The sequence below is a fragment of the Jaculus jaculus genome, chromosome 7 (genome assembly GCF_020740685.1).
Source record: "Jaculus jaculus isolate mJacJac1 chromosome 7, mJacJac1.mat.Y.cur, whole genome shotgun sequence".
Classification (NCBI taxonomy): domain Eukaryota; kingdom Metazoa; phylum Chordata; class Mammalia; order Rodentia; family Dipodidae; genus Jaculus; species Jaculus jaculus.
In genome coordinates, this window is record NC_059108.1 from 109,625,465 (window position 1) to 109,648,383 (window position 22,919).

Consider the following 22,919-nt stretch of genomic DNA (forward strand, 5'->3'; position numbering starts at 1 on the left):
CTTTAATCCCAGCACTCGGGAGGCAGAGGTAGGAGGATCGCCATGAGTTCAAGGCCACCCTGAGACTACAGAGTTAATTCCAGGTCAGCCTGGACCAGAGTGAGACCCTACCCCAAAAAAACAAAATAAATAAATAAATAAATAAAATAACACACCAAAGAAAGGAGTAACAAAGCCAAGAAAAGTTATTTATAACTATTGGTAATTTATATTATAGGTCCAGTACCTTAATATTTTCAGCATGCAATTAAAGAAGGTACAAAGCTGTTCTGAAGCTTTTAGGAATGTACTGAGTAAATATAATCAGAAGACCTCATATGGCTATTGAAAAATTAATATTTCTCTTTTCAGTAAATTTAAAGATGTTTTAAATTTAATGTTCTACTTAGGAAGTACTGATTGAGTATATTTGTGGTCATAAAGTTAATTTAAAACTCAGTATAATTTTGAAAATCAATCTGAGCTATAGAAATTATATCTCCACAATATGGTGTGGTGGTTTGATTCAGGTGTCCCCCATAAACTTAGGTGTTCTGAATACTAGGTTCCCAGCTGATAGAGATTTGGGAATTAATGCTACCTGGAGGCACAGTATTGTTGGGGATGGGCTTATGGGTATTATAACTAGTGCCCCCTTACCAGAGTTTGGCACAACCCTGTTGCTATTGTCCACCTTACGTTGGCCAAGGGGATGATGTCCACCCTCTGCTCATGCCATCACTTCCCCCTCTCATGGTGGAGCTTCCCTTCAAGCCTATAAGCCAAAATAAACCTTCCCCCCACTCCCCCCAAAAGCTGCTCTTGGTCAGGTGACTTCTGTCAGCAATGCAAACCTGACTGCAACACTAAAGTGGTACCAAGGAGTGGGGTTGCTGTTAGACACCTTACTGTGTGGCTTTGGCCTTTTGGAGCTGATTTTCAAGACGAGTGTGGAAGGATTTGAATTGAAACCTTGGCCTAAGAAATGCCTTGCAGTGCTATAAGTGCAGTTTGATGGACTGTTTTTTGGACATAGTTGAAAGACCTGAATGTAGTAAGAACTATGGACTGTGAGCTTTGGCTTATGAGGGTGAGAAAGAGCTTTGCCTGAACTGAGCTACAAGCAGTTTGTGTGCGAGGCTTATTGTTATGCCATGTCCTGAGAACTTGTGAAATCTTTGGGCTGAGGTTTCTGTCTGTTCAGCTGCAATTATTTGAACAATTACAACCTTTGAGATTGGCCAGCTGACCTGCACTGGGGCAACAGGAAGAATGTAGACTCTTTTGAAAGGGCCAGAGTGCTCAAGGAGTGTCCTGTTTTCCAAAGTCTGCTGTTTAGCCCCCTGGATTAACAAATTGGCACTCTACCTGGTATTGTGGAGTATAAGAAATGCAGGAAAGAGAGGGTCATTAAATATGCAACACAGTCTTGTGTTTTAGAGACAGCCATGGTCAATGTGTAGCAGGTTTGCAGGATGCCTGCATGGAAACCCAGTGGAACCACGAGCTTGAGCCGTGGGCTGCAGTGGAGACCCAGTGAAGATGCCAGGGCCATGAGATGGCTGCCAAGGATAGCTGCCAGCCCCAGATGAAGTTTTCCAGGATTGTGAGTAGCCTTGATGAGAGGCATGGAATTGGAACTCCAGGGACTTGTTGCTGGTTAGAATGATCAGACATGGAGTTACAGAGTAGGTTTGCCTTGTTTAAATCCTGTATTGGTTGAATATTTCTTTGCTATGCCCAGTGCTATCTTTTGCAGTATGAATGTTTATTCTGTGTAATTATGAGTTTGGGGGGATTTTTTTGTATTATGGCTCAATTAAAAGGTCTTGGATTCATGGGGATGTTTGAACATCATTAAGGATTGATAAAAAATATGGGGACTTTTAAAATTGTACTGAATGCATTGCTTTTTATATATGGATGGTTATCAGTTTATGGGGACAGTGGCGGAATGTGGTGGTTTGTTTTAGCTGTCCCCCATAAACTTAGGTGTTCGGAATGTCAGGTTCCCAGCTGATGGAGGCAGTATATTGTTGGGGGCAGTCTTATGGTTATTATAACCAGTGTCCCCTTGCCAGTGTTTGGCATACTCCCTTGTTGCTATTGTCCACCTTATGTTTGCCAGGGGTTGATGCCCATCCTCTGCTCATGTCATCCTTTTCCTCTGTCATGATGGTACTTCCCCTTTCTCCTATAAGCCAAAATAAACTTTTTTCTCAAAAAAATAAAAAGATTTTTAAAAACTTTTTATTTGCTTTTTACTGTTTTAGACTTTAGTCACATAATTTTTTCCTTTACAGAATTCTTTGTCAACTAAATTTTGAGAAGAAAATGTCATTTTTCAATTAGGAATGGTGGCATATGCTTGTAATCCCAGCACTTGGGGTAGAAGGACCTCTGGGCTTTTACAAAGTGAGTTCCAGGTCGGCCTGGGCTAGAGTGAGACCCTATCTCAATCTCTCTACCACTAAAAAAATAAAATAAAAAATTCTCCCTGTTCTCAACGGTTTAGGTGCCAAATCAAAAATTTTACTGTAAAGCCAGACATGGTGGCACATGCCTTTAATCCTAGCACTCGGGAGGCAGAGGTAGGAGGATTACCATGAGTTGGATGCCAGCTGAGACTACATAGTGAATTACAGGTCAGCCTGAGCTAGACTGAGATCCTACCTTGAAAAAACAAAAAAAAATTTTTTTTTTTACTATATCAAAAAGGAGGGGAAAAAGGCTGGAGAGATTTTTGTCAGTGGTTAAGGTACTTTGCCTGCAAAGCCAAAGAACCCAGGTTCAATTCCCTAAGACACATTCAAACCAGATGCACAATGTGACACATTTGTGCCACTTCTCTCTCTCCCCTTGCAAATAAATAAGAATAGGGTTTTTTTTTTTGTTGTTTTTTTTTTTTTAAAGATGGGGGCTGGTGGGCTGGCTTAGTGGTTAAGGCATTTGCCTGCAAAGCCAAAGGACCCAGGTTAGATTCCCCAGGATCCACACACATAAGCCAGATGTACAGGGGGCGCAAACATCTGGAGTTCGTTTGCAGTGGCTGGAAGCCCTAGTGTGCCCATTCTCTCTCTTTTTCTCTGTCAAACAAATAAATTAATTAAAACTAAAAAGAAAAAAGATGGGGCTGCAGAGATGGTTTGGCAGTTAAGGTGCTTGTCTGTGAAGCCTAAGGACCCAGGTTCGAATCTCCAGGTCCCACTTAAGTCAGATGCACAAAATGGTGCATGCATCCGGAGTTTGTTTGCAGTGGCTCGAGGTCTTGGCATGTCCATTGTCTGTCTCTCTCTCATAAATAAAAATAACTCTTAAAAATTTTTTTTTACTGTAAAACCCTTCTTCCTATTCTCAACAGTTTAGGTGCTAAATTGAAAAAAATTTACTGTAAGTTGCTGAGCATGAGACTAGCTTTATGATAACCAAGGCATTTCTTACACTTAGACTCTGTTCTTCACATAACAATGTACCTTCCCCAATCTGACCAACCCTCTCTAATTCTACTGAATCTTACTGGCTTCTTTGACAGGCACCATCAAAATCTCCATAGCTGGGCTGGAGAGATGGCTTAGCGGTTAAGCACTTGCCTGTGAAGCCTAAGGACCCCGGTTCGAAGCTCAGTTCCCCAGGTCCCACGTTAGCCAGATGCACAGGGGGCGCACGCGTCTGGAGTTCGTTTGCAGAGGCTGGAAGCCCTGGCGCGCCCATTCTCTCTCTCTCTCTCTCCCTCTATCTGTCTTTCTCTCTGTCTCTGTCACTCTCAAATAAATAAAATATTTTTTAAAAAAATCTCCACAGCTTCATCTTTTTAAAATATTTCGAGACAGAAAGACAGAGAGAAAAAGACAGACACAGTGAGTGTGGGTCTGGGAGGAACTCCAGCCACTGCAAACTCCAGACTTATGCACCACCTTGTATATCTGGTTTTATGTGGGTACTGAGAAATCGTACTCAAGCCATCAGGCTTTGCAAGCAAGCATCTTTGACCGTTGAGCCATCTCTCTAGGCCAACCTCTTTTTTTTTTTTAACCATTCCTTTGAGTTGAGCTCACTGCTTCCATTTAAGTGGTGGTGATGTCTACAGTTCTCTTGCTCTGAAGGTGGGCATCCATTGTAATTAATTACCACCTCTTTCCTGATGCAACACTCTTCAACTCTGCCATTTAGATACCAGATTCCTGAAAGGAAATTCCTGTTGCCAAGTATTTTAGCTTTTGGCTTACGGTTAGCCTCACCCCAGCATCATTCCTATCATAATTCATAATATTCTTGGAGAGGAAAACTCTGATACACTAGCTTCTCCGCTAACGATCTTGTCTTCTACCTCATAGGAACAGCATTTAGAAAGATAAAAGAGGATAACCCTAGAAAAGTATCCCTATCTAGAAGTGAAACAGAAGTAAGTCAGTTTTAAAAGTCAGAAATTTAGGGCTGGAGAGATGGCTTAGCGGTTAAGCGCTCGCCTGTGAAGCCTAAGGACCCTGGTTCGAGGCTCAGTTCCCCAGGTCCCACGTTAGCCAGATGCACAGGGGGCGCGCGCGTCTGGAGTTCGTTTGCAGAGGCTGGAAGCCCTGGCGCGCCCATTCTCTCTCTCTCCCTCTATCTGTCTTTCTCTCTGTGTCTGTCGCTCTCAAATAAATAAATTTTAAAAAATATTTTAAAAAAATATATTGCCGGGGAGGCGTGCTCGCATTTTTCCTGTCTGAAAATACGATTTCAAGTTGTCTGATACACTAAAACTAACATGACATGAAGTGCACACCTGGAAACAACCAAGTCTAAGGAAGTCCGCACTCCAATGGAGAGCTCCACTGTACACCTTTAGGTTGACTATGTAAATGCTGCAGAAGAAAAAACGTTGCAATACACCTGAATCGTCCCCCGCCATACAGCCTTACCTTCCAGAATCATCAAAGCAGACATCCGTGTGTCCTTCCGTGTGCCCGTATCTCATCGGCTTCTGTGTGGCCGGCATCTCCTTCCTTCCCTACGGGAGAGCGCTCTAGTCTCGAGAGATGGAGGGAAGGGGAGAGCTTCCTCTCCAGGGGTGGACCCCCGGCTCTCCGCAGCCCCGTCGTCGCTCCAACCCGAGTGGCACCAGCAGGACACAGCGGCGGGTCCGTCACGCAGGAAGAAGACACGCTTCTCCTCGGCAGGCTCGGGGATGGGGAGCCAGCAAGCGCCCAGGAGCTCGGCGTCCTGAGGAAGCGCGCACGTCCGCGCCGGGACCAGTTTCCCGCGCTCCGACGCGCGGACCTCGCACTGCGCCTGCGCGGCCCGCCCCCGCCCCCGCCCAGCGCGAGGTCCGGACGGAGGTCGCGGGGTGATGGCGTCAGCCAGCCGCGCGCCGCCCAGGAGGCCAACAGCCGGTGGCTGGGGGCGGCCGAGAGAGGAAAGGAAGGAGCCGAACGCGGAAGTGGTGGCGGCGCCCTGGGGAGCGGGCGGAGACGGTGACCACGGAGCCCGGGCGTCGAGGAGGGGCGGGGGTTGGCCGGAAGCCCTGGGCCGTGTGGGGACGACGACACGAGGTGCGCGAGCGGCCGGCCGGAGCGAGCGCCGGGGTGATGGCCGGGGCGCCGGCGAGGGCGGCGCTGTGTCGGGCGGCCCGAGGGGAGCCGCGCTCGGGGAGGTGAGTGGGGGCAGGGCGGCCGTGCTGGACCGCGGGGCGCTCGCTCCCGCCTCGCAGGCTCTTCTCCCAGGAGCCCATATCCGGCTCCTGGAAGCCATCCGTCCTGCCCCTTGCGTGGGGGGCAGTTGGGAACGGTTCTGGGGACGTTGCCTGGACGGACCTCCTTTCATCTTGACACCCGTGCTGCCTTCACCTTGTCCCTCGCGTGGACTTGTCCGCGTCCCCCTTGTCCTGTCCCACCCGGAGTTGGCCGGAGCGCGCGCCCGCCCTCCCGCGTTGGAAGGCGGAGGGAGGATCGAGCGCGCGGCGCGGCGCTTCCCCGGTCCGTGGAGTCCGCGCCAAGGACCGTCAAGTTCGGACTCTTTCTGTCTTCACGCTCTCGGTGTTCGTAGGCTGGGCTCCGAAGAACACTTTTTTTTTTAAAACAATGACATTCTTTTTCTTTTTTTCCCCCTAATGACCTGAGAATTTTTTTTTCCCCCGGTGGTAGAGATTTCCCTGCTCTTCATTCTAGTTCCATTTTGAAAAGTGACAAGAGTACACAAACCATGTGCTTTGTTATGGTGGCGTTGTGTGAGGCGTTTTGATTGGGGATGAGAAAGGAAGGATGGTTGAGTTAAGAAGAACTTAGGATTTGTGGGAAAACAGATGTTGATTTCCCACAAGACCGGCTCTCTGGAATGATGCTTTCTGCTTAAACCTAATTTTATGTGCAGATCATTCTGTTTGTGGATGAACTGATTTATGATGTCTTTTTTGCCCAAATAACTTAATGTCATTAGGCAAACAGTGGCGTTCAAGTTGAACTAATATTTGACTCTATTGGATAAGCCATGATGAAATTTTTTCAGAGTGCAACATAAAAAAAAATCCATAATGTAAAGTTATTACCGGCCGTGGTGGCGTACGCCTTTAATCCCAGCACTCGGGAGGCAGAAGTAGGAGGATTGCCGTGAGTTCGAGGCCATCCTGAGATTCCATAGTGAATTCCAGGTCAGCTCGGGCTAGAGTGAGACCTTTCCTCGAAAAACCAAAAAAAAAAAAAAAAAGTTACACTTAAGTAAGTGAAATTTAATGTCTGCCATACTATATGATTTTAAAACTAGGTGTATATATCTACACATATCTACTCTCTTGGTAATCAAGCACATGGTTCATAGGTTAAAGAAGGATTTCTTTTGCAGACTTAACCTGTACAAATGAGTTTAAGCCTTAGGGTTGAATAGTCCTAGGTTTTAATTTTAAATCTGATTCATTATATGACCTTGAGTATGCTTCTTTACTTGTGAATGTCATGTTCCTTTTTAAAATAGGGATGGTATTTAATTTTACCAAATGGCTAAGGTACATAGGAGATGCTCATGAATATTATTATTGGAGTGCTTTGGGTAAATTTGCACTGTTTTCATGTAAAGTCGCCTTAAACGAAACAGTAAAAATTTTCAAATATTTTAAATGTATCCTCACGTTTGGTAGTGCAATAATGTTTTCACAGTTCTATTTGTTTCAGACAAATGTCTACAAAATTGTAATGCTACCTTCAACAAGTTCACTAGGGAAATAAGTCATTCAGGCAGTATGTACAAGATAATAGTGCGGTAATGAGACCTGTGTAAGTTAAATTAAATACTGTATCACAAAATTGTCCAACTATTTAAAATAACATGGCTTTTGAAAAATAAACCAGTGTAGCTGTAGCTCTGATAAGGCTGTCAAAAATTTCCAAATGAGCCAGGCTTGGTGGTGCATGCCTTTAATCCCAGCAAAAGTAGGAGGGAGGATTCCTGTGAGTTCATTGTCAGTCTGAGACTACAAAATGATTTCCAGGTCAACCTGGGCTATAGCAAAACCTTACCTTAAAAAAAAATAATAATACCCAAGTTAATGTATTCAGCATTAATCTCTTAGGAGGAGATAGCTCTTTGCAATAACTGAAAATAATGCCACAGTGAGATTAAATCTTAGGGAAAGTGAGTTTGCTCTGAATGGCCTTGTTTAGTACCTTTAGGCTCCCAAATATTGTTGGTCTCAAGGACAGCAGGGTGAAAAAAGTGTAGATACATTACCACGCCACCAGTGATAGCTATCTACATAAATAATATCATATAATCAATCTTAAATGTTTTATCCAAGACACTCAGTATTGCCTTACAGAAGGAGGGTTTGGGGTTTTGTTTTTGTTTTTTGAAGGAGTTTTTAAAATGTTTTTTTTTTATTTTTTATTAACATTTTCCATGATTATAAAATATGTCCCATGGTAATTCCCTCCCTCCCCACCCCACACTTGCCCATTTGAAATTCCATTCTCCATCATATTACCTCCCCATTACAATCATTGTAATTACATATATACAATATCAACCTATTAAGTATCCTCCTCCTAAAATGTTTTTTGCAGTACAATACATACTTGATGTAAAAATCACCAGTCCTGTGGAAGATAAAACTGGAAGAGAGAATAACATTAATTGAGGAGAACCAGGTATTAAAAAAAATAGCACTGATGGAAGATTAAAATCTGAAGATATTTCTGTATATATAGTATGAGCCTAACTTATTTATTCAGGGAGCAAATAATATTCGTATAAACCACCTAATAAATGCAAATGGGAATACGGTAAAAGTCACCTTGCAGCTGGTCGTGGTGGCGCACGCCTTTAATCCCAGCACTCGGGAGGCAGAGGTAGGAGGATTGCCATGAGTTCAAGGCCACCCTGAGATGACAGAGTTAATTCCAGGTCAGCCTGGACCAGAGTGAGACCCTACCTCGAAAAACCAAAACAACAAAAAAAAAGTCACCTTGCAACCAGTTCTTGGCTAAGAACATCTAACATTTGATTCTTGTCTTCCATTGGCAGTACTAGATTGAATAATAGCAAAGCAGGTTACTAGTGTTTCATAGGTTGAACAATTAAGACTTAGAAAACTTGAATTTACCAAAATTCATACAGCTACCACTTGTCAATGCCTAGATCTTCAGTAATCCAAGGTAATCTACCATACTGCCTCTCCAGATCATAGTTCTTGTCTTCAAACTTAGAATTTATCCTGGTGTGTGGCACACACCTTTGATCCCAGCACTGGGAAGGCAGAGGTAGGAGGATCGCTTTCAGTTCAAGGCTACTCTGAGACCAGGTAGTGAATTCCAAGTCATTCTGGCCTAGAGTGAGACCCTACCTTGAAAAGCAAAAAAAAAAAAAAAAAAAAAAATACAGTTAAAATTTAATAAAGGGCTGGAGAAATGGCTTAGTGGTTAAGCGCTTGTCTGTGAAGCCTAAGGACCCTTGGCTTGATTCTCCAGGACCCACGTTAGCCAGATGCACAAGGGGGCGCACATCTGGAGTTCATTTGCTGTTGGAGGCCCTGGCACGCCCATTCTATTTCTTTATTTGTCTTATCACTCTCAAATAAGTAAAAATAAACAAAAAATTAGTAAAAGCATCAGAACATTCTAGAGGCAGTGAGGGTGGTACATGTGGTAGGTGGTGGCATTGAACTTCTATGTCATCCATGTTGGTCTCAAGTTAGATTCTTCTGCTTCAGCTTCCTCAATGCTGGGGCTACAGGTGTGTGCCATTCCATTAGCATGAAACCTAGAGTCGTGTTGTTGCCCTACCTTGAATGTAATCATATGTAATTATTATTTTATATATTTTATTGATTTATTTGTTTGAGAGAATGGGTGCGTCAGGGTTTCCATCCACTGCAAACAAACTCCAGACATGCACCACTGAAGAAATTTTTTAAAAAGAGGGCCTGGAGAGATGGCTTTGCAGTTAAGTTGCTTGCCTGTGAAGCCTAAGGACCCAGGTTCAATTTCCCCATTACCCGTGTAAGCCAGATGCACAAGGTGGATCATGTGTCTGGAATTTGTTTGCAGTGGCTGGAGGCCCTGGTGTACCCATTCCCCCCCCCCATAAGTAAAATAAATAAAAATATTTTTTAAAAAGAATGATCTATAATCAGTATTCTTTTCACTTTTTAAATTTTTTTGTTTAATTTAATTAATTAATTTATTTATTTGAGGGTGACAGGCAAAAAGAGAAAGAGGCAGGTAGATAAAGAGAGGAGTGTTGCCATGAGTTTGGGGGCAGCCTGAGACTACATAGTGAATTCCAGGTCAGCCTGGGTTAGAGTGACCACAAAAGGAAACAAAAAAAAATTTTTTTAATTTATTTTCAAGGAGAAAGAGACAGACACAGAGAGAATGGGTGCACCAGGGCCTCCAGCTGCTGCAAACAGACTCTAGACACATGTACCATTTTGTGCATCTGGTTATGTATTATCTTTATTTATTTGAGAGAGAGAAAATGGGTGTGCCAGGGTCACCAGCCACTGCAAATTAACTCCAGATGCATGCACTATCTTGTGCATCTGGCTTACGTGGGTCCTTTCACTTTGAGAAGTCAGGTTTTTTTCTGCTTGTTTTTCATTCTAGATTAGCCCACTTTAGTTAACACATTTTGAGACATTTCTGTTTATAATTGCCTGAAAGGTCAAAGAATGTACCTTCATTTTAATGTTTCCCAGAATTTCCACAAAAAGAATTTGTGGTAAGTACAAAAAGCTATATCTTGAGCAGTGTTTATTCTTGTTGTTTTCTAACTAAAGGACATTTGAAAATTTTGTTATATATTGTAATTTTCCAGTGAAGAATTTCCTATACTCACTTGACAAGAGAACCCCCTTTTTTCAGAATATGTATTTTATATCAAACTATTTAATTCATTTATTTATGACATATAAAAATATATTCTTACAGAGCACAGTATGTTTTGATAGATACATACATAATAAAATAGTCTTAACATTTTCATGGTTAAAAAAATTAACTCTATTTTCACAATTTTGAAATGGCCACCAAAACTATGGTGGCACACACCTTTAATTCCAGCACTTGGGAGGCAGAGGTAGGAGGATTGCCATGAGTTCAAGGCCACCTTGTGAATTCCAGGTCAGCCTGTGCCAGAGTGAGACTCTGCTACGAAAAAACAAAAACAGAAAAAGGCCAGCATGCAGTATGATAGAGCATTCAAATTTATTCCTCCACAGAATGTGTTAACATCCTTTAGAACGACTACCTGCTACAATGCAGATTGGGGAGTACTAACATAACCAAGTACCTGGAAAAAGAGGGAACAGGAAGAAGTAGTGTATCAAATCAGTTAACCCCACCATCCAGTTAAGTCTTACAGGACTTGCCTTTCTCTTTAAAGGATCTACTCTGAAATATTTAATGGAAAATTAATGTGTATTGTAATAAAAAAGACTTTAATTCACACATTTTCCTCATGAGCATCCTTTTTCCTGTAATGTATCAAGAGATGTTCATCTGTTTCTATTAAGTAAATTCCATTTATTCAGCCTAAATACCTCTCCAACTTCCAATTCATATATTCACTGACTCTGATCCTAATGCTTTCATCAAGATTGAAGCCAATGATGGCAGCAAAATGTGGGATCATAGATTTGATAGGGAAGGACCCAGAGCTGAATTGGTACTAGAGTATTAACTTATTTGTGCATTTTTGGTGTAGAATATTGAGCTACTTTTCAGATCATCAAATTTATTTCAGTAGGGTATTTATTTGAAATCAGTCTTAGACGTATATTCAGCATGGTGGACATAAATAGCTCATTGAATATACTCAGTTATCCAACATCATAGAGAATACTCATTAATTTTATAGATAATATTTAACCATTTAACTACTGAGTTTTAATTATTTTCTTTTTAAAAGTATTTTATTTATTGTTTATTGAAAGAGAGAGGATGGACACATCAGGGCCTCCAGCCACTGCCCATGAACTCCAGACACATACACCACATTATTTTCTGAAGTCTTCAATTAAAATTATGTTCCCTAGCAGGACGTGGTAGTGCACACCTTTAATTGCAGCACTGGGGAGGCAGAGGCAGGAGGATCACCATGAGTTTGAGGCCAGGTCAGTCTGAGCTAGACTGAGAACCCTACCTTCAAAAACCAAAATAAAATAAAGTAAAATTACCTTTCCAGCCTTATTCAGGAGAGCTTAGTATTAAATCTTGTGTCAGTGAAATTGCTGTATGAGCATTGGCTTTGTTGTCTAAGAAGGTCATGGAACTATGACCAAATGGCTACTGAATAATAGAAGTTGCTTTGTTGAAGTGGCTTTTTTGTTGTTTTATGTTTTAGTTTTGGTTTTTTGAGGTAGGGTCTTGCTCTAGCTCAGGTTGACCTGGAATTCACTATGTAATTTCAGGCTGGCCTAGAACTCACAGCGATCCTCCTTCCTCAGCCTCCTGAGTGCTGAGATTCATGCACCACCACACCTGGCTGCCGAAGTGGCTTTTAGATAAACTTGCCTTTTAGATATTTGCCTCTTACGCATTAAGAAATAATGATTATTTTTAAATGTCACTGCTTACTCCCCAGGGCTGTGTGTAACATAGCTCCCTTCATAAAAAATTAATTGTTGAATTAGCCAAAGCAGCTTCTCCCAATGGGGTTATAGAAAAAACAAGTGGGGGTTTCTTTGCAGCTATCGGAGATCTTCAGTTTGTTAGCTTCTCCTGCCCATGGTCCTACCACCCTGATCATGCCCAATCCTGTCAGCTACCATCTTGCAAAGTTCTGTCTTTGATTTCTGTTCTACATCAAGTTGGTAATAAAACCACCTAATATTGTACATCTCTTCTCTATACAAAGTTTGCTTAAAATTTCAAAAATTGAGCTTTGAATATAGCTCAGTGATAGAGCAGTTGTCTAGTATGTGTGAGCCTTGGGTTCAGTCCTCAGCACTGCAAAAAGTAATAATCATAACAACAATAGAATAAAAGGCCAGGAATTAATGATAGACTATTTGGAACCCTTATTCAGATTTAGAGTCCTCCTTTTTTTAAAAACATTCAGATTGTATAAGTAGAACACTTAAGTACCTTTGTTAGAAACTCTTCTTTATTTCTGTGTATGACAATTAAAATAATGTGGCCCTTACTAAAAAAAAATTAATATTTTATTTTTATTTGAGAGAGAGAGATACAGAAATGGGCACATAGAGAGAGAATGGGCACACCAGGGCCTCCAGCCACTGCAGATGAACTCCACATGCATGCACTCCCTTGTACATCTGGCTTACATGGGTCCTAGGGAGTTGAACCTAGGTCCCTTGGCCTTGCAGGCAAGTGCCTTAACTGCTGAGCCATCCCCAGCCCAAGAAAGGGTTTTTTGTTGTTGTTGTTTTTTGACATAGGGTCTCACTCTAGCCCAGACTGACCTGGAATTCACTATGGAGTCTCAGGGTGGCCTCGAGCTCATGGCAATCCTCCTACCTCTGCCTACCAAGTGTTGGGATTAAAGGCATGCACCACCATGCCTAGCTTTTAAAAGTTTGGTTTTTTATTTTTTTAATGACTACTTTCTTTTTAATTCCTAAGTATGAAGCAGCCCACCAAATGTGTTTGTAAAATTCTGTATGCCAACTAAATTCAGAGTCACTTGTTAGCTCAGTGAAGATAATGAGATGTAAAACACTGGTCATTTTGTGAAAGAGAAATTCTTAACTCCTCTTAACAGTTCAACAACTTATTTACATACTTTCACTTGACAATTTGCAAGCATTGTGTATAACAAAATTTCTAGCCATATATTATTACAACATATGATAACAATTCTCATGTTTAAAATACTGCTGTCCAAAAATCTATTCCAGTATCATGTAAACAATTTCAGTATACTGAAAGTGAATCAAGAAATGGAGAGGGCTAACCTAATCTCAGCATTTCCAGACTCCCACTCTTCTCTCAAAGGCAGCATCAGTCAAATTGCCATACCACAATGAGTGGTAGTAATATTGTCAACCATACATTCAATTTCATGCATTTTAATTTTTAGGACACAAGATATAAGTCAAATTTTCTTTCTACTTTGAAAACTATAACATGATACTCTGGACATTATTTTATAAAAGGAGAATCTCGTAGTCTGATGTGATATCAGCCTGTAATCCGAGCACTAAGGAAGCAGGATGATGAAGAGGTGGAGTGCCAGCCCCAAAGCTTGGTGTGCTCAGTGCCCATTCAGAATCTATAAATGACCCCAATTTGTGTCACAGGGTGAGCTTTACCCCTTCTCACTTCCCTTTTCCTCTTTCCTTAATCTAATAGAGTCTCTTTAAACTTTAAAAAAATGAAGTGGGCAGGACATGGTGGTGCATGCCTTTAATCCTAGCACTTGGGAGGCAGAAGTAGGAGATCACTATGAGTTCAAGGCCACCCTAGACTCCATAGTGAAGTCCAGGTCAGCCTGGGCTAGAGTGAGACCCTATCTCGAAAAAACCCAAAACAAAAAATGAATTGGCTGGAGAGATGGCTTAGTGTTGAAGGTACTTGCCTACAAAGCCTAAGGACCTAGGTTTGAGTCCGCAGAATCCACATAAGCTAGATGCACAAGATGGCACAGGCATCAGGAGTTTGCGTGGCTAGAGGCCCTGGAGTGCCCGTATTCTCTTTCTCTCTCTCAAATAAAATGTTAAGGATATAAAAGATAAAGAAAAAAATGTGGAGTACAGCTTGGGCTACATAGTGAGATCTTTCAAAAACTAAGGGCTACACACTGGACCTTGTGGCACACACCTTTAACCCTAATACTTGAGAGCAGAGGTAGGTCATTGTGAGTTCAAGGCTACCCTGAGATTACATAGTAAAATGCAGATGAGCCTGGGCTAGAGCAAAATCCTACCTCAAAAAACCAATAAATAAGGGCTGGGGTTGGAGAAGTGGCTCAGCAGTAAAAGGCATTTGCTTGCAGAAGCCTTATGACCTGGGTTTGATTCCCCAGTACCCGGGTAAAGCCAGATGCACAAAGTGGCACATGCATCTGGAGTATGTTTGCAGTAGCAAGAGGCTCTGGTGTGCCCATTCCCTTTCTATTTTTCTCTCGCTCTTCTTAAATAAATCCATTAAAATGTTTAAAAAAAAAAAAAAAACACTAGGAGCTGGGGATGAGAAAGCTTGCCTACCATGAATAGGCCTTAAGTTTGAACCCAGCATTTATTCATACACTGGAGGAAACTGGGTAGGCAGAGTTTGCATACAAATGAGATTTTACTCCCTATTTGGGTTGTCTTCTGGCTTTTTATTAGGAGCTTTCCAGGTACCTGCCTCTAAAGAGAGGTCGTTTCTCTTTGGTTATTCTATTTCTCTAGCCAGATTATCTTCTGCCATTCAATTAGGGATGTTATAAGTCTGGCTGCCGGACAGAAGCGATCAAGAAACTTTCATTTAGTCATTCTGCTTTTAGTCTCTAGCTTCCCCTTTACCTACTGCTATGTCTGGTATCCATAGTCCTAATCCTCTCTAATTCAGTTTCTCCAAATAACAAATGCTGCCTCCTCCACTAAAGGTGTGGGAACAAGAACCTGAGAAATCTTTCAGAGTACATCCCATCTCTCCCTGTTTTCTGTCCATACTTTCCTGTAGCTCCTGGGGCCAGTGAGTCCTGAACTTGGCCTGCTTTGTTGGCTCGCTTTTTACTCATGCCATCTCTGCCTGCTGTCACCCATCGGTACCACTGAGTCAGTTATTGCTCCTCTATTTTCTGTCCTCATATTTTGCAACTCAGGTTATAGATGTCTCTCTTCAACTGAAGATGACATTTGTGGGGTATGCGTTTTTTTGGTTGTTGTCGTTTTTAGTTTTTCGAGGTAGGGTGTCACTCTAGCTCAGGCTGACCTGGAATCCACTGTGTAGTCTCAGGGTGGCCTCGAACTCATGATGATCCTACCTCTGCCTCCCGAGTGCTGGGATTAAAGGCATGTGCCACCACACCAAGCTTGTGGGTTTTTTTTTTTAATATTTTAATTTTATTTATTTACTTATTTGACAGAGGAAGAGAGAATAGATGTGCCAGGGCCTCCAGCTACTGCAAATGAACTCCAGATATGTGCACCCCCTTGTGCAGCTGGCTAAATGGGTCATGGGGAATCGAACCTGGGTTCTTTGGCTTTGCAGGCAAACACCTTAACCGCTAAGCTCTCCCTCCAGCCCACATTTGGGGCACTCAGGAAAAAAAAGTTATTTTCATTTTGAGGGTTGGGGGTTAATTACATTATACTATTCATAAAGATTTTTTTTGATATTGTTTTTGAAGAGAAGTTGAGAAAAATTAAGGCATAGTCCTGATAAAGGGGGGAATGTCCTCAAGAATAGAAAAAATAAAAGAAGAAATTCTAGTTACTGGTAGCAAGGAGGAAGAAAATAGGAAGCTTCACCCAGTGGGATGAAGTTGGTCATTCAGCTAATGACCTGCTCAAAAACTTCATATTTTTCAGACTACTTTGTTGGTTTCTGCTTGTTTATCTTTTGTTCAGTAGAATTTAGTCAATAAACAGCCAAAGAGTACCGTTCAATATAATTTTGGTACTACGAAGTTATGCTGTTACTTGCAAAATTAGATAAAACAGGCGCATGCCTTTAATTCCACCCTAAGGGCCATAGTGAGACCACCCTGAGACTCCATAGTGAATTCTAGGTCAGCCTGGGCTAGAGTGAGACCCTACCTCAAAAAAACAAACAAACAAAAAAAGATAAAAGTAGGGTTCTAAATGACTATACAAATGAGCTTGCTATATCAAAATATTAGGTATATTCTCCAGCTGCTATTGAGTAATTAGAAGCATGCTCTCTGTGGGAAATAGATGATTAGTTCATACATTTAAGCACTTGTCAATCATATTTGCCAATATGGATGCTTGTTTCAAAGACTACTACTTTGGAAATGGTTTCAGGTGTCTACCCACATTGCTTGATGATGGGGATTTTTTTTTTAATTTTTTTTTGTTCATTTTTTTTTAATTTATTTATTTGAGAGCGACAGAGAGAGAGAGAGAGAGAGAGAGAGAGGGGCAAATAGAGAGAGAGAGAGAATGGGCGCGCCAGGGCTTCCAGCCTCTGCAAATGAACTCCAGACGCATGTGCCCCCTTGTGCATCTGGCTAACGTGGGTCCTGGGGAATCGAGCCTCGAACCGGGGTCCTCAGGCTTCACAGGCAAGCGCTTAACTGCTAAGCCATCTCTCCAGCCCGATGATGGGGATTTTTAATGTTCTTGGATTAAACAACCTAATCATAATTTACGGGTTGAGGGGATGGTTGTTTTCAGACACATAATTCAGCTTTCATTTGCAAAATATTTGGAATTAGAGAACCTCTTCTCTGTCTTTACTTTGGTCTCATTACAAATATGTAAGCAAATTCTATATGCAACCAGTTATTACCATTAGTTTTCATGAAACTCAGGAGTTTTTGCATTGTGAACTCTAGTCTAGCCAAGGAAATGCCCTATAGAAATTTACATGCTTGCTTTCAAATGATCAAGACTACAAAGGAATGTGTAAGTTAAGTACCAAATTCTACAAAGTATATATGGCTGACAATGGTTTTAACCACTTACTAAAACTAGTTGGCAAAACTGCATTGGGAATGCTTGCTTGGCATTTCTTTTCTTTTTTCTTTTTTAATATGTATGTGTATTTTTTTAAATATTTTATTTGACAGAAAGAGAGGAAGAGGCAGAGAGAGAGAATGGGCATGCCAGGACCTCCAGCCACTGCAAATGAACTCCAGACGCATGTGCCCCCTTGTGCATCTGGCTTATATAGGATCCTGGGGAATTGAGCTGGGGTCCTTAGGCTTTGCAGACAAATGCCTTAACCACTAAGCCATTCCCACAGCCCTTCTTCTTCTTTTTCTTTTTTTACTAAGAGAGAGAATTGGCACACTAGGGCCTCCAGCCAATATAATTGAACTCCAGATGCGTGCATCCCCTTGTGCACAAGTGCTCCCTTGTGTGCTTGTGTTGCTGTGCATCTGGAGAGTTGAACATGTGTCTTTAAGCTTTGAAGGCTAGTGTCTTAACTGCTAAACCATCCCTCCAGCCTTTTTTGTTAAATAAATTTTATTTATTTATTTATTTATTTGCAAGCAGAGAGAGGTAGAGAGAAGAGAGACAGACAGAGAGAGATTGGGCATGCCAGGGCCTCTAGCCACTGCAAACAAACTCCAGACACATATCCCCCCTGTGCATCTGGTTTATGTGGGTTCTAGTGAATTGAACCTGGGTCCCTTGGCTTCACGGGGAAATGCCTTAACCACTAAGCCATCTCTCCAGCCCTTGCTTGGCATTTCTATTATTCAGTGGTAATTGTTTGTATAATAAATTCCAAATTCTTTACAATTTAAATTTGTTAGTATTTTAGTAGGAAAGGAGAGAAGGAAGTGGAGAGGCAATATAGGATAGTGGTTCTCAAACACAAGCTCATAGATGAGTAACTGTCTTTTATAAAAAATGCACTGTGCTATTGTAAATTATAAAAAATCAATGTGATGGTACTTACCTATAATTTCATCACTGGGGGAACAGGGGAGCAGGAATATTGCTGCAATTCCAAGGCCCAGTGGTCCACATAGCGAGGTCCAGGCCCGCCAGGACTGGAAAAACAAGATCCTGTCTTGGAAAGGGGGTGGAGGAGAAAGTGAAACCCTATCTCAAAAAAAAAAAAAAAGAAAGAAAGAAAGAAAAGGAAAGGAAAGAATATGGGGTGAAGTAGACATAGAAATTATTCACATTTAGGCATATAGCAAACAGAGCAGAGATTTGGCCTTCTCTGATCCATACTGAATATTAGCTATAGGAGAGGAATGGAATGGCACAGCAGTCCATTAAAATGGGGTAAATGGGGCTGGAGAGATGGCTTAATGGTTAAGGTAATTTCCTGTGAAGCCTAAGGATCCAGATTCGATTCTCCAGGTCCCACGTAAGCCAGATGCTCAAGGTGGTGCATGCATCTGGGGTTGGTTTGCAGTGGCTACAGACCCATTCTGTGTGTGTGTGTGTCTGTCTGTCTGTCTGTCTCTAATAAATTAAAATCTTTTTTTAAATGGGTGAAATGCCTGGGGCTGCCTTTTAACACAACCAGTATACTCTTTTTCATGAACTAAGTATGCCTTTTCATCCTGTGTCTAAATGGAGCTTAATACTTAAACTATAGGATATAGAAATGTTGCTAATGACTTTTTTCCTTCCTTTTTCTTAGATATGCCCAGAAAGCTCCCAGAAGAAATGCCCTCTCAGAAAAACTGAAAAAGCAGTACTTGTAACACTGAAAATTGTAGATTATTTGTAAAAATGGCAGAAAGTAGTGAAAATAATAGTAAAAGTGTAGATGTCAGGCCTAAAACAAGTCGGAGCAGAAGTGCTGACAGAAAGGATGGTTATGTGTGGAGTGGAAAGAAGTTATCTTGGTCAAAAAAGAGTGAAAGTTGTTCAGACGCTGAAACAGTGGATGTTACAGAGAAAACTGAAGTTCCTTTGAGGAGCCAAGAAAGAAATCACAGCTGTTCCTCCATTGAGTTGGACTTGGATCATTCCTGTGGGCATAGATTTTTAGGCCGATCTCTTAAACAGAAACTGCAAGATGCTGTGGGGCAGTGTTTTCCAATAAAGAACTGTAGTAGTCGGCACTCTTCAGGGCTTCCATCTAAAAGAAAAATTCACATAAGTGAACTCATGTTAGATAAGTGTCCTTTCCCACCTCGATCAGATTTAGCCTTCAGATGGCATTTTATTAAGCGACACACTGCTCCTATAAGTCCGAAATCGGATGAATGGGTAAGCACAGACTCATCTCAGAGTGAGCTGAGGGATACTCAGCTAAAACAGAGAAGAAACATGGAAGAAGACATACACTGCTTGTCACATGCCAGCGTTCAGCCTTGTGTCGTAACTACCAACAGTGCTTCATGCGGAGGTGGTCCTAGTACTGGCTCCATGATGAACCTGGTTTCAAATAGCAGCATAGAAGATAGTGACATGGAATCAGATGATGAGATTATAACACTTTGCACAAGTTCCAGAAAAAGAAACAAACCCAAATGGGAATTGGATGATGAAATCCTACAGTTGGAAACACCTCCTAAGTACCACACCCAGATTGATTATGTCCACTGTCTTGTGCCAGACCTCCTTCAGATCAATAACAATCCATGCTACTGGGGAGTTATGGATAAATACGCAGCTGAAGCTCTCTTAGAAGGAAAACCGGAGGGAACCTTTTTACTTCGAGACTCAGCACAGGAAGATTATTTGTTTTCTGTTAGTTTTAGACGCTACAGTCGTTCTCTTCATGCTAGAATTGAACAGTGGAATCACAATTTTAGCTTTGACGCACATGACCCTTGTGTCTTCCATTCTCCTGACATTACTGGGCTCCTAGAACATTATAAGGACCCAAGTGCCTGTATGTTCTTTGAACCACTTTTGTCAACTCCTTTAATTCGGACTTTCCCTTTCTCCCTGCAGCATATTTGCCGAACAGTCATTTGTAATTGTACAACTTATGATGGCATTGATGCCCTTCCAATTCCTTCTCCTATGAAATTATATCTGAAGGAATATCATTATAAATCAAAAGTTCGAGTACTCAGAATTGATGCACCAGAACAACAATGCTAATTAGGTAGGGATGTGAGAATAATTTTTATACCTATTGTCATTTAATATTTTATTTTATTGTGCCTCCTTGAATTTTCCTACAAAGGTAATTGGAGTGCAAAATAAAACTCTGCCATAAGTTTTAACTTCCAGATCTGTTTATTTTTCTTATAATACACTAATTGTTGTAATAGATATTTGTAAGCAGTTGTTTAGTTTTTGTGTTCACCATGTAGATTGTATACTTGATTTTTCTCCCTTAATTTATATATGGTTCAGATATATTTGAAAGCACTACAAATACAATTGAATATTCTATATATTTTTAAAAATAATCTTATGTTCTTTCCTACATGTAAACTGTTTTGCTAATCTATGTCATCAGTTCCTATATCTAAATAGTTTTTCTATCCCCTTTTCATTTTTAAAATTCTTCAGTAAAAGATGTGTTGTAATTAACCCATAATATAATTGTCTTTGTAATTTACTTATAGTAATGTTAGGTAACAAAGTGGTTTAAAGTCAGACTTCGTGTGTTTTCATTTTAAGTAGTTACGAAAACAGGATTATTAACTTTGTTATTAATCTGGTCAATAAGAAATGAGAATCAACATTCTAGAGGTGGATTTATTCTATAATATAGCAGGATCACATTATTCCCAAATAGGTATTTTTTTTAACCTAGAAGTTAAACCATCTTCAAAACATAAATTTTGTTTACTGGAAGTTTTATTTACAACGACAACAGTAGTAGTGGTAGTGTAGCTATTAAAGCTAGTAGTGCTTGTCTATATACATTTATGAACTATTGTGACTGCTTGGCTCTCTGAAACTCTGAGCCTGTTACTTTGAGGAAAATATGCAGTTTCTGAACAAACACAAATTTCTGATGGTAACTAAAGTAAACTAAGTAGCTTTTCATTATTTTAAATTGAATTGAGGGCTGGAGGGATGGCTTAGCAGTTAAGGCGGTGCCTGCAAAAGTCAAAGGACCCTGGTTCAAGTCCCCAGGACCCATGTTAGCCAGATGCACAAGGGGGCGCACGCATCTGGAGTTCATTTGCAGTGACTGGAGGCCCTGGTACGCCCATTCTCTCTCTCTCTCCCTCTTTCTCTGTCAAATAAATAGATAAAAATAAAAATAAATTGAATAAAATTTTAAGAAATACATATGGAGCTCAGTATTGAGGATTGCTTAATTTTCTTCACATTTGAAATAATTATTCCCATCTTCTTAACTGTCATATCATTAATGTGGCTTCAAAACTAAGAGGCATTTTGATTGTCACTTGGCTTATAGAATACTAGACAGGAGGGCAAAAACAATACATTTACTGTCTCAGGACAGCATTTTTAGAGACATCATTTGTCCAGTGTAATGAAGACAAATGGAATGATACCCTCTCTTTTTTAAAAAACGAACCAGTGAATAATCTGGACAGATTGCCCAGGGTTTTTTTTGGTAAGCTGTCCTCTACTTTAATACAGTAATTATTTTATGATGTGTATATTTTGGGGAAATCTAGGGGTCATTAGAGATAGAGACTCACTATATAACCAAGAATGACGCTGGCCTCAAAATTGAGATCCCTGGGTTGGAGAGATGGCTTAGCGTTTAAGCGCTTACCTGTGAAGCCTAAGGACCTCGGTTCAAGGCTCAATTCCCCAGGACCCACATAAGCAAGATGCACAAGGGGCCACACATGTCTGGAGTTTGTTTGCAATGGCTGAAAGCCCTGGTGCACCCATTCTCCCTCCCTCTCATTCTCTCTGCCTTTTTCTCTCTCACTCTCAAATAAATAAATTTTTAAAAAATTGAGATCCTTTGGCCTCTTCATTTTTTTTTAATTACTGTGGGTTACTACACACAGCTAATAATCGATTTTTATTTGAGATAGAGATAAAAAGATAGAATGGGTATGCCAAGGTATCTTGCAATTGCAGATAAACTCTAGATGCATGTGCCACTTTGTGCATCTGGCTTTATATAGGCACAGGGGAATAGAACCTGGGCTTTTCAAGTAAGTACCTTTAACTGCTGAGCCATCTCTCCAACTCATTATCAATTTCTTGATGTAAGTTTTTAGCCTAGTCAGGGCTACATAGTGAGACCTTGTCTCAAAACAAAAAAATTTTTGCTTTTTTTTTTTTCAAGGTAATATCTCATTTTAGCCCAGGCTGACCTGGAACTAACTATGTAGGCCCAAATTGGTGTCAAACTCTTATTAATCCTCGTACCTCTGCTTCCTGAGTGCTGGGATTAAAGGCATGTGCTACCACATCCAGCCAGAAACTTTCTAAACGTGCATTGGATTTATGTTGAAGTAGCATTTTTTTGTCTTCAAGTGGTGTGCTAACATGAAGATGGCATTCTTCCACAGCAGCTTCAGCTGCACATGGTGGCTCATAACTGTAATCCCAGAAGTTGAAAGGTTGAAACAGGAAAATTGCCATGAATTCCACACTGGCCTAAGCAACATAGTAAGTTCCAGGTCAACGTGAGCTACAGAATGAGACTCTCAATACCCCCCACCTAACAAAATGTCTATTACCATTCTCTGCTAGCATTTTCCTTCTTGGGAGTCTAATAATTGTCTTCATCTCCAGGAGAGGTAGCTAAGAAAGGTACACCTCTTGTAGCACTGAGGAATCTCAGGATATCAGAACACCAGGGTCAGGATACATATACCTTCTAAAGATGATACTGGTCTTTCACTGAAGTAGAAACATCTCTTACTGCCTCATTTTTATTGTGGCACCCTTGTAGATCCTGAGATGCTCATCTTACCAGTAGAACACTTCCAAAATATCAGTCTTTGGTGAAAGAAAATTTTATAGT

At 41.0% G+C, this 22,919-nt stretch overlaps 2 protein-coding genes across 8 annotated transcripts in view; one reads left to right on the forward strand and one right to left on the reverse strand.

Annotated features, from left to right (window-relative positions):
• Wdhd1 (WD repeat and HMG-box DNA binding protein 1) overlaps positions 1-5,210 on the reverse strand; it is a 91,793-nt gene extending 86,583 nt beyond the window's left edge. For all 4 annotated transcript variants that reach the window (XM_045154831.1, XM_045154829.1, XM_045154830.1 and 1 more), the window contains exon 1: positions 4,881-5,210. In XM_045154831.1, the coding sequence (XP_045010766.1) occupies positions 4,881-4,957 (77 nt within the window). In that variant the 5' untranslated portion in view covers positions 4,958-5,210. The remainder of the gene's footprint in view (positions 1-4,880) is intronic.
• Positions 5,211-5,348: 138 nt separating this feature from the next.
• Positions 5,349-20,226, forward strand: Socs4 (suppressor of cytokine signaling 4). Of its 4 annotated transcripts, none has more exons than XM_045154506.1 (2): positions 5,349-5,510; positions 18,684-20,226. In XM_045154506.1, the coding sequence occupies exon 2, from the start codon at positions 18,776-18,778 to the stop codon at positions 20,099-20,101; it is 1,326 nt and encodes a 441-aa protein (XP_045010441.1). In that variant the 5' UTR covers positions 5,349-5,510; positions 18,684-18,775; the 3' UTR covers positions 20,102-20,226. The 4 variants fall into 4 exon arrangements, with proteins under 4 accessions (XP_045010441.1, XP_045010442.1, XP_004649263.1 ...); XM_045154507.1 differs by having other exon boundaries at positions 5,350-5,432; XM_004649206.2 differs by lacking the exon at positions 5,349-5,510 and adding an exon at positions 5,529-5,611.
• The last annotated feature ends 2,693 nt before the right edge of the window (positions 20,227-22,919 follow it).